This window comes from Fukomys damarensis, unplaced genomic scaffold (genome assembly GCF_012274545.1).
Source record: "Fukomys damarensis isolate Sample0158 unplaced genomic scaffold, DMR_v1.0_HiC HiC_scaffold_9, whole genome shotgun sequence".
NCBI classification, from domain to species: Eukaryota; Metazoa; Chordata; class Mammalia; order Rodentia; family Bathyergidae; genus Fukomys; species Fukomys damarensis.
Window position 1 is genome coordinate 597,866 of NW_022900921.1, and position 13,899 is coordinate 611,764.

The 13,899-nt window shown below is 43.3% G+C and overlaps 1 protein-coding gene across 4 annotated transcripts in view; it reads left to right on the forward strand.

Annotated features, from left to right (window-relative positions):
- The window catches only part of Rnf130 (ring finger protein 130), a 115,498-nt gene that overhangs the window by 69,896 nt on the left and 31,703 nt on the right, over window positions 1-13,899 (forward strand). For 2 of the 4 annotated variants that reach the window (XM_010623748.3, XM_010623747.3), the window contains 3 exons: window positions 4,802-4,898; window positions 6,748-6,952; window positions 10,445-10,538. In XM_010623748.3, the coding sequence (XP_010622050.1) occupies window positions 4,802-4,898; window positions 6,748-6,952; window positions 10,445-10,538 (396 nt within the window). The remainder of the gene's footprint in view (window positions 1-4,801; window positions 4,899-6,747; window positions 6,953-10,444; window positions 10,539-13,899) is intronic. The other 2 variants (XM_033761505.1, XM_010623749.3) reach the window with 1 other exon arrangement.

A 13,899-nucleotide genomic window follows, 5' to 3' on the forward strand; every position in this document is an offset into this window, starting at 1 on the left:
TTACATCTCCAAGTGTGTTCCTTTGGATGCCTCTCAAGTACCTTTGTATTAACTCTTAAATCTCTGTTATGCCTAGGAAATAGGCTTTCTGTCTAGGATACCCTGTCCTTCCTCTTTCATCTACTGCAGTCTGAGTCCCCGCCTACCACAGCTTCCTGTATCTCCCATAACTAAGTAGCTGTAACCTTCACTGTCTTCCCATGAGGCTCTGAACTGGCTAGGTAGTCTGGGACTCAAGTGCTGCCCAGGTCCTTCTGCCCCAGCTGGCTCTCTCTGTTCAGCTCTTACAGGTATATTCATTTTCCCTTCAATACCTTAACTCACTGCATTATTCCTCCCCCTTCACAGAGCCAACTTCAAAAAGAAAGTAGCAGGCAGAATCCTCTCGCCTCCTGTCCCCAGGCTCTCAAGCATGATTGCCTTCTTGCCCATCCAAGGCAGTCCTGCCAGGATGGAGGAGGCAGTGCCCTGTATTCTGGTGCTGTACTTCGTGGACTTCTGCCAGCTCCTTCCTTTCCCCAGGGACCTTGCTCTATTCATTCCCCAGGGACCTTGCTCCTTCCAGTTTTGTTCTTTTGTCCGTGCTCATCAGCATTTAATCATGCTCTGATTTCCTATTCTAGTTTTTAAAACTCTCAAACCACCCCCCTCAAAACACCACCTTGCCGTTCTGCCCTTCACAGCCAGCCTTTGACAAAGTCTAGACTCTTCTCCTTCACCTCACTTAAGGGACAGAAACAGCCAGGTGCCTGTGTCTGTCTGTCCTTCATCTTCACCAAGCCCACCAGGGGGCTGAACAAAGCCTTTTATATATATATATATAAAAATCTCGAGCCTCTTGTGGATTGCTGACTTTTTGTTGCATGGCCTTTGCTTTTTGTCTTCTGTCTCACTAATTTATTGTGGACAGATGGCAGTTGGCATTGCTTTGGGGACCTCCTGCTTGTGCCAGTTGATTACAGTTGATCATCCTTTGGATGTTAGCCAGCCTGTCTTAGAAACTGAGAAATAGTCACCTTAAAGGTTAACCACAAGAATTTTAGTAAGTAAAAATACCCTTTCAGAAGTAGAGTGCCCCAGCTTGAGCAAACATACGGGAACTTGGGAGCTAAAGCAGGTCAGTCAGCTGGCTGCTGGCTGACGGAGGAGTTGCTGCAAATACCTCACCTCAGTAGAGTTCCGGCATCCGTAGCGTCTGCTGCCAGTCCCGATTAGGGAATGGAGTTCTTATCTCTAACCCTTAATAATCTTGAATCCTTTTGTTTGCCAGGCCCTTGACATGGCACCCAAGACTGCAGAGTTGTGAAAACAACTCACTCTCAGTGTAGACTTCTCCGCCCCCACTTCCCTCTCCGTTTCTCTGACTTCTCTAGTTGCAGAAATTAGGAAGGAGAGGAGCTGCACTTAGGTGTCACTGGTTTTCTCTCTTGTCGTTCGGTGTGCTGTGTGTTCTGTTTCCCCAAGTCGTTCTTACAGGGATGAAGCACATTTTGTTGGGGCTCTGACAGCCCTTGTCGTTTCCACGGCTCCCTGGCCCTCACGTATCGCCCGCCTTCCGTCCCAGGGTATCCCTCAGCCCTGGTGTGTTGGGCCCTTCTCTGCTTTCGTGTGCATTTCATTACCAGAGTCTCTGAGGGTGAGAGTGGGACGGGGCTTCTTTCCAAGGCCTTGCTGGCCCCAGGCGCCATGCCCAGTGCACCCTTAGCTAGTGAGATGTCGTCCTCTGGGAATGGCAGGTTCTGATCATTGCTTGGGGCTGCCTATAAAACCTTGACTTCACTTTGCCTGCTTACCAGTTCCTTTTACTCACAGCCTCAGGGACTTTTCTAAGTGCTCCACATACAGTTTTTCATCGGTTGATCAGACAGCCTGGTGAAGTCGCTCAAGTCCACATTCTTTACTGCTCCATCCCCGTAGTCTTCCAGGTGAGACCGCTGGAAGGCAGACTGCATGGCCGGCCGTGGGCCGCGGAGTCGCAGAAGGAAAGGGTCACAGTGGATTTGGTGAGGCAGCAGATTGAGCCAGCACGAACGGGAAGGTGAAGAGGACAGTGCTGGGCGCGGACCAAGATGCTCTCATGCAAGAGGAGAGGGGCTTCTGTCGGAGACTGGCGGGCAGGACGCGTCCTCAGTGCTGTGTGCAGGACTGAGAGCTGTGACGTGGCTGGAGCAGACGTCAGGGCTAACAGCACAGAGGCTGAGCTCGCAGGATCCTGGAGAGAAGTGCCGCGGACAGAGGGAGGGGAGCTGGGAGTTAGCTGACAAGGGGAGAGGGTGGGAACATCGTTCTGCTCTGTGTTTATCAGTGTGTGTGTGTGTGTGTGTGTGTGGCACAGAATGATTACATTCATGAAGGGGATGTGGTACATGTGTGGAACACATTGTCATTCCTTTTACTTTCACTTTCCTTGCCTTCCTTCAGCAATGTCCTCCTCAGAAAACGTTCCTTTGAATTTTGAGTTAACTCAGAAAAAGAGGTTTTCTTACTTTGGCTCTTAAGAACCAGTCAGTCTTTGTCATCTGTCACTATAGTACTTGACAGCATAGAGGGGACTGTAATTGTCTGGTGAAACAGGGAACAAGGCACTTGTTCTTCTACACCAACAGATGTAAAATGAAGAAGTTATTAACACCAACGTGAAAAGAGTCCATTGGGCTGGCTAATCTAGCCCAGTGGTCCTACCGCCTGCCTTGCAAGTGAAAGGTCCTGAGTTCAATCCCAAGTACCCCCCCAAAAAAGAATCCACTTATAACTCAAGGTTAGAGGAGCAGCTAGAGAACATTCATTTCATATAGCATTAGAAATTAAACATGAGAGTTAATGCCATTTTGTTCTCTGAGATTAACCAGTAGTGGAAAAGCAAAAACACTGGCCAGAGCCACCCTTTAAATGTGCTTAATCCAGGATTTTCACCTCCAGCTGCTCCTGCTCCACCACCAGAGTGACTGTGGTCAGAGATCACATAGCTCTTTCTCCCCTCATCATTCAGCCAAGTCCCATTGACCACCCTGCACAGGCAGACCTGACCCTGAGGACTTCCCAACCACCCCACCCCTCCCAGCTCTGGGTGAACCATCAAAGCTCTGTGTACCGCCACCGCCACACACACCAAAATGCATGCCTGACATCAGGAAGAGGTTCCAGGGTGCCATTGTGACTTCTTGTGGGGAAGTTCTGTAGTTTATGTTAGACCCAAAGGGGTCTGTCCCCAAAATGAGTTGGGAAGCCTTATTTGAGCCTGTGTTCAGCATCAGCCAGCCTTGGCATGGTTGACTGCTGCTGAAGAGTAAGCTGAGGGATCCCTGCAGTGAGGATTTCTTCACCCACTCTGGAGCACTCTTGTGTGCAGGCACCAACAACAAGCAGCAGACATGGCACCTTTTGTATTCTGAATGAGTTCGGGTCTTGTCTCTGGCTTCCTTACTTAAGAGCCTTCCGGAAGGATGAGGTTCTGGGTAAATGCACCATCTGAAAGTGTTGGGCTAAATTGATAAACTCAGACTTCATAGATCTTTATTCTTATGCCCAAATAAATGGGTGCGTTTTCTCAACCTCTTTTTTAAAATCAAAACTGCATTTCTCAACGAGCAATCAAAACATTGCACGTTAAATTACAGTAAGTGTTTTAAAGGCATCCTATGGCCCAGGTCGCTGTCTTTCTCAGGAGTCCTTTACCCTGGCTGTAGTATTTCTTCCATTGTGCCTGCATGTCTGTATGGGCGCCTACCCCTCCCAGGTGGCCCAGTCTCCAAGGCTGCCCCTTGGGTTTGGCGGCAGCCCTCAGAACTCTTGTGCAGGATTACATGAGCTTGGAGAGAGATTTCTGCAGCTCCCCTCCAAAGAGCACAAGTTCGTTTCCTAAGAATGCAGGCCCTTCCTTGACTGACCTATTTCCCACCAACAAGGATGTGTCTTTCTGTTTCCAGATTTGAGAAGCAGTCACCCACACCTGGCCCTTGAACATTTCAGCTGAAACTTGCTAAGCGTTACTTGATTCTTGGAACTGCCAGTTTACCCCCTTCAACAATTCCAACTGCCTTGTTGTAACTTTTAAAGATAATAAACATAGGTTGGGTTCTGCAAAACCAGTAATTATATAGAGAACTTTTTTATTTAATTGTGACTTAGTGTCTTTTTTAATTTCCATTTTCACACTAATTGTTCTAGAAACCTTAACTGACTTAAAAGTTATGTTTGTCTTTATTCTTAAAACTTTCTAGGTTTCCTCAAGTGTTTTTTGAGTTTTGATAAAATAAAAAGTCCAGGGCTGGGGATTTAGCTCAGTGGTTCCTGCTTATCTTGCAACACAAGGTCCCAAGTTTGATTCCCAGTACCAAAAAAAAAATTCAAGTTGAGCACAGTGGACATGTCTGTAGTCCCTGCTGCTCAGAAGGCTGAGGCAGGAAAATCCCTTTGAGCCCAAGAATATGGGCAAGTCTGGGCAATACAGTGAGACACCCCCCCCTTATCATTTCTTTTGAAGGCAGGATATTTAGCTAAGTTTAGTAGAGTATTTGCCCAACATGCACAAGGGCCTGAGTTCCATCCCCAGCACTACAAAAATAAAGTCCAAACAGCCATATCCCACTTACCAGTTCTCGTCACAGTGCTGTCGATATAGGAGATTGGGTTCAGAAGGTTTTCTGCAAATTGTACTTTAATTCCCCCTTTGGCTCTTGAAACTTACAAATAAATGCCAAAATGAGAAAAAACAGACTAACTAAAAATTCTATTGTTTTGCATTTTGATCTAGTAGATTTTCAGTATATCATTGATGACATAATTCTCCATTATTTTTCAGGCATGTTTTCCACAAATCTTGTGTGGATCCCTGGCTTAGTGAACATTGTACCTGTCCAATGTGCAAACTTAATATTTTGAAGGCCCTGGGAATTGTGGTATGTTTCCTATCTTCATTGCTACTTTTGTGTACTATTATATTTCTAAGTATAATACAACATAACGTGTAATACAGTATAACACAATTCATATGGTAGAAGACATGATTTAGTGACACAGAAATACACTGACTCTTTGCCATAGAACTTTGAAGGTCCAACTTTGAAGGTCCAACAGTACCTTTTTTCCAGATTACTTCAAAGTCTAGAAAAGAAGATAATACTGTACTAGTCTATTTTGTGTGTGTGTGTGTGTGTGTGTGTGTGTGTGTGTGTGTGTGTGTCAGAAATTGAACTCGGGTCCTTGCACTTGCGAGGCAGGCAGCAGAACCACTGAGCTAAATCCCCGGCCCTGTACTAGTCTACTTTTAAAAGTGTTTTCTATTGTGAGGTGGATGTATGAAGGACTCACATAGAGACAAGGACATGGATGTCCCTTATTCTAGTCTCAAAAAAGTCAGGAAGGGTCTGGCAGTGTGGCTTAGTGTTGGGAATTTTGCCTGGCCTATGTAAGCTTCTGGGCTCCCTCCCCAGCACCACACACACAAGTCAATTAGACTTTTAACTTTGGTCCAGTAATAGTTCTTCTGCATTTGACATAATATAAAATTATGTCGTTACTATGTTCCTTCCTCCTCAGTTTCTCTGGATTCTTGGGTGGTGGTTTCAGGCAGCAAAGGCACGTACATGGTGACCAAAGCCCTTGAAGAACCTTGAACAGCCTGGCAAGGACATTGGGCAGATGTGCTGCACAGAGACCACCTGCCAGGCCTTCACTGACCATCTGAGACACTGAGTTGCCTTTGCTTTGCTTTGCTCGTTTGGGTGATCTAAAATATAATTCTTTTGCTCAGAAATCCTTCAGTTCTGAGTTTGTTTGGCTGTAACTTCTCTCTCTATAAACTTTTCTCAGTCACCTTTCCCACCTGTGCTTTTCGTGTGCTGTCAGCTACAAACAGAAAGAGCTGGAGGTCGCTAGGGAAACCAAATATTCATATTGTTAGATTGGAAGACTCTTCTGTGCACTTTTTTGTTTTGTTTTTGGGGTTTGTTTGTTTGTTTTTTGGTACCAGGGATTGAACTCAGGGCCTTGCACTTGCAAGGCAGGAGCGGTGCTGCTGATCTAAATCCGCAGCCCTCTTACATGTTCTTTTTAATTGATAGACTTTGTCCCCAAGCTGTTATATACCTCTCCTAAAGGATTAAGTGATTTGGTTTTGAAAGGGATTGTTTTTGTAGTTTAAAACTCTTTTCAGTTTTGATCTGCCCTTGTCTGTATGTTTTACTTGTGTCTAATGGTAGAAGACATTTAGAAACAGTACCTGATAAATAGGGCATTTCAGAGAAGCTAGTAGGATGCAAGAGGAATTTTTATCTTAACGTCCTATCTGTCAACATTAACATTTAAATACAGTTTGTCTCTTGCTGAATGTCGCTCAGCTTTACAGTCATAGCTCCTCTGCCTGGGAACCTAGTCCATAAAAGATGGTCTTTTCTTTGCAAGAGGTACAGTGGACAGTTTTCTTAGTTATGCAGTAAATTGTAGTTTTCCTTTGTACCATTTTTTGGGAGATCAGTTGTCCTTTTGAGAAAAACATCTTAGGTTAGAGAGGAAAAAAATAGATGGGCAGGGAAATGTGAAAAACCATGCGAATCAAACTTTGGGAAATCTTTGCAATGAAGTGTTAAAGATTCATGAGGTTAGGACTGGGGTTTAGCTCATTGGTGCCACACCTGCCTCACAAGTGCAAGGTCCTGAGTGTGATCCCCGGTACAAAAAAAAAAATCATGAGTTTATGAAAGAATTTTTTATTCTTACACCTATTCTTAATCTGGAAATATTTTGCAGCCAAATCTTCCGTGTACTGATAATGTAGCATTTGATATGGAAAGGCTCACCAGAACCCAGGCAGTTAACCGAAGATCAGCCCTAGGTGACCTTGCCAGTGACAACGCCCTCGGCCTTGAGCCACTGCGAACTTCGGGGATCTCACCTCTTCCTCAGGATGGGGAGCTCACTCCCAGAGCGGGAGAAATCAACATTGCAGTAACAAGTAAGTGGCCCAGGCACCAGGCAGCATCTCTGCTTCCGTTGGGCATGCGGCGACTGTCAAGAGGAGTTAAGGCCACCAGGGCCAGCAGCTCTGAAACTGAGAAAGGGGGCTGTCCACTTCTGTCAGGACAGGTGTTTGGAATCACAGAGCTTTCTGTGATTAATCATAAGGAGCTGGTGTATTGCTATTTCATTAATAAGAGTAACTGTCCTTGATGAGCAGTCATCAGAGGTTTGTCTCTAACTACTTTATAAGCTCTTCTTGAAATCACTGCATTGCTGACAGGCCTTCTCAGGGAGACCCTGGCGTGTGGTGTGGACAGCAGCATTGGCACATTGCATAACTAGAGAACTGGTGCTGTCCCTCTCCCAGGCTGCAGGCAACTTCCTGGAATTTTAGCCTAGAAAGTCAGCCGCAGGGACAGTTGAGTGGCCTGTCATCCCTCACTTTATTTCATACTTTTTAAGGAAGTTTGGTCTCTTAGTATAATTTGTGCATGAGATGGGGGAAAAGCCGAAGAAGTGCAACCTGCCTTTAAAGAACCGTGTTATGAGCTGGTTATGAGCATCTTGATTGTGGAGCTGTTGACAGGCACAAGAGAAATGCACCAAGTGTTTTGAGGGTGGTGCCCATGGACAGTGTGAGTGGACCACGGCGTGCGTGCCCAGCAGCGTGTGTGGGCGTTGTAGGCATTCACCTCGTCTACAGTCAGCCTGTCTCTCCAGCTCCATTCTGTACGTGCGGTCTGCATCTAACACCCTCTCACCTTCTCGTTGCCACTTTGGTGCTGCCTCTTCCCGTTTATGCTATTGCTCGCCTAGAGCTTCGAGCTCTGAAGCTGATGGGACTCCGCTTACCACTGGGAGTCAGTAAAACCAGGAATAATAGGTTTATAAAACAGTTTTCTCTTTACACATTTACTCAGGTGGTCTGCTCAGTTGAGATGTGTGCTTGTAACCAACCAGAGATTATCCTTAGAGGGTGATTTCCCAGTGTTATTTTATCAGTTGTCTGAACTCCAAGAGCCTCTGTTCAGTTATATGTAAAACTCTTCTTGGCTAATTTGGCTCATTTCTTACTATTTGCAATGATTTGTTTCAACAGCATTTCTTAGTTTTCTTATTTTGGCATTTAGATTTTGTGGTCTACATTTTTAAAAATTGATCCTGGTAGTAGTAAAGGAGCCAAAGGTTGTTTGTTTATTAATGAGTTATTGTAAGTCCTTCATTGATCATACATTTATTGAGCACCTACTACTACATTAAGTACAGACTTTGTTATATTTTATGTATAAATGTTCTTTGAAAGTCTTACATAAAGATACAGATAAAGAAATATTACTTCATCTACCAAATTAATCACCTTTAGCAGAATTTACACATGATACCATAAATAAAATTGATAGGATTAAACTAGACCCAAGCTGCTTCTCCTTTCGCCTCCACACCTCCATAGCTCCATAGCAACTGGGATGCATTCAGCCAGCACCCACTGTGTGCAAGGCACTGTGCTAAATAAGCAGTGGTAGACAGAGGTGACCGAAGCCCCAGCTGTGTGAGTTACTGTGAACAGGCCTGAGCCTACTGAACATACTGTGATGGTGTTTCCTTCTCTTTGAATAGTAGTTTTTATAATTAAAATGACCCTGACACGCATGTATGTGTATTCAGAATTCAGAAATATAATTGGAGTTCTAAGTGTTAGTCGGGTTATCATGTAAAAGAATCTGAGAAGGGCCGGGGTATAGCTCAGTTGTACTTTGCGTGCTTAGTACATATCAGGCCCTGGGTTAAGTCCCAAGCACTAAAAAGAAAAGAAAATGCTGTATTAGTCTTCTTGATATTGATAATCATTCCTCACTTCTTGATTTTTTTTTAAATGCCAATATACATTTTTAACCTAAAATATATACATATTAAAGTGGTAGGTTTTGTAAGGGTTCTTAAATGTTCAGTTTAACTTAAATAAAAAGCTTCACTCTGAGGCTGAGGCAGTGGCTGCATTGAGTTTACTAAGCATTTTGAAGGCAGAGATGCTCACATAGCACAAACTCAGCGTCCTGGAATCCTAAGGAGCAGTTCTTAACCTTTAAAATGTAATTACAGTGAACATTTTCTAGAAAAATGCCTATACACACACAGTTTTGCATGCAGCTTAAGGATTCATGAAACACAGTCTAAGAAATACCAGTGTGGGGCTGGGGATTTAGCTCAGTGGAACTGTGCCTGCCTGGCAAGCTCACGGTCCTGAGTTCGCTCCCCAGTACCAAAGGGAAAAAAATACCCATGTGCTGGGTACAGTAGGGCATGCCTATAAGCCTAGCCACTCAGGAGCCCGAGGCAGGAAGATCACAAGGTCAAGGCCACTCTGGACACCCTAGCAAGAAAGACCCAGTCTCAAAAAGAAAAAAAAAGTGATGATATAACCCAGCGGTGGAGCAGCCCCTGGGTTCAGTCCTCAGTACCACCCCACACCCCACCCCCCGAAGAAGCCACGTCATATACAAGTTAACTAAACATTTGTTATCCCAAGTGTAAATATTTCTTCTCTGCCTTGTTACAAATATAGGGGGGATTTTAATGAGTAATAATTTGTTAAACCACCCCTAGTTAGCGTGTACTCTAAGAAATATTTTATAGTCAAGACTTTTTAGGAAGTTAGGTTGGTTCTTGGGTTATTTTAGAAGTTCTTGATAAATACTGTTTTTTTAATGTTATCTTGACTAAAAAAGGCAAATAGTGACTAAGTTCCTGGATGGGGACAGACATTAGGTAAAAGGCCTTACGGTTCTATGTACGGAGGTTTTCAACTCTTTGATGGCAAGACCTTGTCAGTCGCCTCTTCTACTTCTCCATCTCCATGAAGCTACCACAGCCCGTGTTGCTTGCCAGCAGTGGGGTTTTTAAGGATGTTACCTATTTTCTTCAGACGCCAGGGAGATGTCTTTTTAATGTAAATACTCTTAGTGTCCCGTAAGAGAAGAGAAGGTAGACACGAATGCTGTGGAGCCAGCTTACAAACTGCTTGGAATACCCGCGAGACCTTTTGAGAGCCACTGCTCTGTATTTCTGAGCCTTTATCTAAGAAGTGGTGCAACCATACAGAAACGACAAAGTGAAGTTTGAAAGATGGCTATGATTATGATTTCTCTACTGTCATTTAAATTAGATTAAGCGAAGATATCGATGTTCACGTGCAGTTTATGTGCACATTGTTCTCTGTGCACTGTTTGGTGGCCGCCTACCTCAGGACCTGCCCTGGAAGAAATGGTTGGGCCCTGCTTTCCTTTCTCCCTTGCAGCTTCTACCAGTACTTCCACTAACCTTCTCCACTTAGTGCTCTCTGGCCAACCTCCTCCTGCTTCACTTCCTTGAGCCGGTTTTGGCTTACACCTCCGTGACGTCTGCTTCGTTGCATTTGAGGGAAATGTTGGCATCGATTTGACTTAAACCTTCTCCCCAGAGTGATTTCCTCCCTTTCCTTTGTCAACAGAAGAATGGTTTATTATTGCCAGTTTTGGCCTCCTCAGTGCTCTCACACTCTGCTACATGATCATCAGAGCCACAGCTAGCTTGAATGCTAATGAGTAAGTAACAAATTATTTTTTGGATTGCATGTGCCAGATGATCCCCAAAAACTATGTAGAGAAATTTTCATAAAGGAGATGAGAATTGGATTTTCACCTTCTTCATACTGATCCTAATGGGATCATAGCTAGCAAAGTAACTTATTTCATGAACATGTATTTCTAGTCAGTCACACAGATTAGGAGTTCACCTTGTTCAGCAAATACCCAGGGAACCATGCAGTTGTGATAAGTAAACAATGTCAGCATCCTCATCTTCAGCAGGTGGGCTAGTCAGACTTGACCTGGAGTCTCAGTCAGCTCTGGGGGGACACCAGCACCCTTAACTATATCAAGGACAGTGACTTGGATGTTTAGCCTTCAGGAGCGAACCATCACAAAGAAGACCTGCTGTTTCTATATGTCAATAAAGACTCAAGAAGAAGGGGGCCTCAGGATAAAGTCCTATCTTTAAAGGACGGAATGGGGGTCAAGGAGTAGGTTAGGGGAAGGCAGATTTCACCAAAATAAAAGGAAGAACATCAGTCATTTAGATGCCTTCATGGTGGAATGGTTTTGCTGCAGGGAGTTCTTAGGGCCAGGAATGCAGGTGGAAGCTGAGTGTTGCTGGTAGGGGCTGCTGGAGGGGAGATGTTCTTCAGAGGATGGGAAATGGGTTAGATCACTGTTACAGTCCATTTTTTAAAGGAATATAAAACTACTTATTGACCACTGCTCACTGTTATTTACAATATAGTAAACAGCATACAGTAGGATAGTTTTCTGACTATTACAAAGTTATTTTCCTGGCTTCTGCTGAAACAGTAACCTAAATACTGAAAAGTTTGAGCCTACATGTAATAACAAGTTGGTGCCAAGAAAAACATGCAGGTCAATGACTTGGGCTACGAGTTTGCTCACTCATTTATTCTAGCAGATCTTAAATTCTGAAACACCTCTACCAACAACATCCCCACCTAAATAAGAAAATTAAACAATAAAGTGGACCCTTGACTTAGAACTTCATTGGTTTCCAAGAGCTGGTTTTAAGTCAGTACAGCTGAGACCTGGATGTTTACCTGGGTACAAGCTGTAGCTAACAAGAGGCAGGTGAATCTTCCATTGACCTAATTAACCCAAGTTGTTCATATGTCAGGTCAGTTGTAACTTGAAGGTCCACTGTACCTGGTTTGTTTGAATTAGCTAATCAAGACTTGCTAAGGGAACATTTAAAGATTCCTAATGACCCATTCCTTTTTACGTAAGTTGACTTTCCAAAAGCAGCTTCCCACAGCAGTAAGATACAGGAAAGGTTTTTTGGTTTGGTTTGGCTTTAAATTTTGGACCTTTACTTTTTAATTCTTTCTCTTACTAGTATTCGTAAAAACTAATTAGAGATGAAAGCAACACCAGGGCACTCCCCACATTTGAACCTAAATTAGTACTGGTGGACTTTGTACTCTCCATCTTCAGTTATGTCTTGGCAATTTAGGTGATTAATAATAACCGAACAGTCTCATGCTATTTATTTAGTATTGTACATAAGTAGAAGCAACAGGCACTTAACTTCCACTTGCAGTGACTTGGTTTCATTTCCTCTGCTCTGATCCGTTGGGTAGGTGTTTGCTAACTGATCCTGACATTCTCCAACCCTCGGAGAAGTCACTGCTGCCTCGTTGAGAGATGAGCAGCCAAGTTCTTCTGTTCCGACCCCTGACGCAGTTCCCTTCGGCAGAGCACTATGTTAACTGTTCAGACCCCAGAGTGAGGCTCACCTGGATTTGACTCTCAGCTCCTCCATTTTTCGGTTGTGAGACCTGGGCAGTTAAGCTTGTCTGAGGATTTAGCTTGTCTGAGGATTTAGCTCAGTGGCACTCTCCTGCCTGGCAAGCACAAAACACTGAGTTTCATTCCCAGTACCAGAAACAACAAAACAGCTTATCTGAAGCTTGTTTTATTCATCAATAAAGCAAAGATAACTACTTTATAGGTTTCTTGTGAGAATTAGGATACCTAAAATGCTTAGCACAGTGCCTGGTATATAATAAGTGCTCAATAAATGTTAGCCAAACCAATTCTGCTGCAGTTGTATCAAAGTTCTGTGACTAACATGGCCATTTGCCTTCATCACCTGGCAGGTGAATTTAATTTCTTCCATGACAGAGGATACAGAACCATGGAGGCTCTGTAGTGTGTGCTTCACACCTCAGTTCAGAGGGAAATATTTATTTTGCCTACAACCACCTCTTTTACTTACTCCCATGCTGACCCATCAGGCTGGTTAATAATATAAGTAAATATTGTGATAATAATGTAAGTAAATAATTCTGGTAAAATTTTTACTAATGAGTAATAGCCAGTACAAGTAAATAGTGACATTCTGGGCTCGTACAGAATTATTAAGGAATTTAATGGTCACCTAATGGCCACTAGAATCTGCCATATGCCCAGTTTGTGCGTCAGATACTGGAAAGAATGCTCAGTAGACACGGAACTGACTCGAAATCAAGTACTTGAGTCATATTATCTTAGCTCCGTGCATAAATGCGTGCATGGCTTGGATCCTAGGATCCAGGACTTAGTCCAACCCTTCCCTCATTAGCCTTTGCAGCAGGTTGATATTGCAGTTACTCATTTGACTATTACTTATCTGCCTTCAGTCAAATCCACTGAAGGCCAATATTCATGATTCCATTTAGAGAGAGAAATTGAGTGTGTGTGGGTGTGCGTGTACACACTTGTGGATGCATGGAAGGTTGATCAGCAAAAGACTTGTGATTATCTTAAGTTAAAATTTGTGCTTTTATGCTTTAATCTTTTATTTTTTCAATAAGCATAAATTACTTCTTAAAGGCCATTTTTTTGTGGAAGGTAATAGAAAAAATAATCATTTTTACCCAGTGTCTCAGAAATGTTGATGAAAAAATTCCTGTTTGATTCTATTCCAGAAAAGGGGTTTTTTAGATTAATAAATTTATAATTATTCATTTATGAATTCTTTAAAATTTGTCTTATTTATCTTTTTTGCCTTTATCAGTAAGAGAAGGAGATCCTTGTTTTCATTTTAATTACCTTGGTTTAATTTTCTGGGTAACCTCATTCATTTATAAGAGAGTCTTATATATAAACAATTTTAAAGATGTTTTGACATTTTAGGGATAGCTTGAAAATTGATAGCAGCCTTCACTCTCTCTACATGAGTAGAACTGTTTAATTTCCTCATGGTACTAGTAGTCACCGATGTGTATATTACCATTTCAGTAAGTGCTTGACTCTGCGCATTCACTCACGAGACCCTGTGGGCGGGATGAAGCATGAAGCCCTATACACACACACACACACACACACACACACACACCCCACCCTCCCCCGGAGCAGCCCC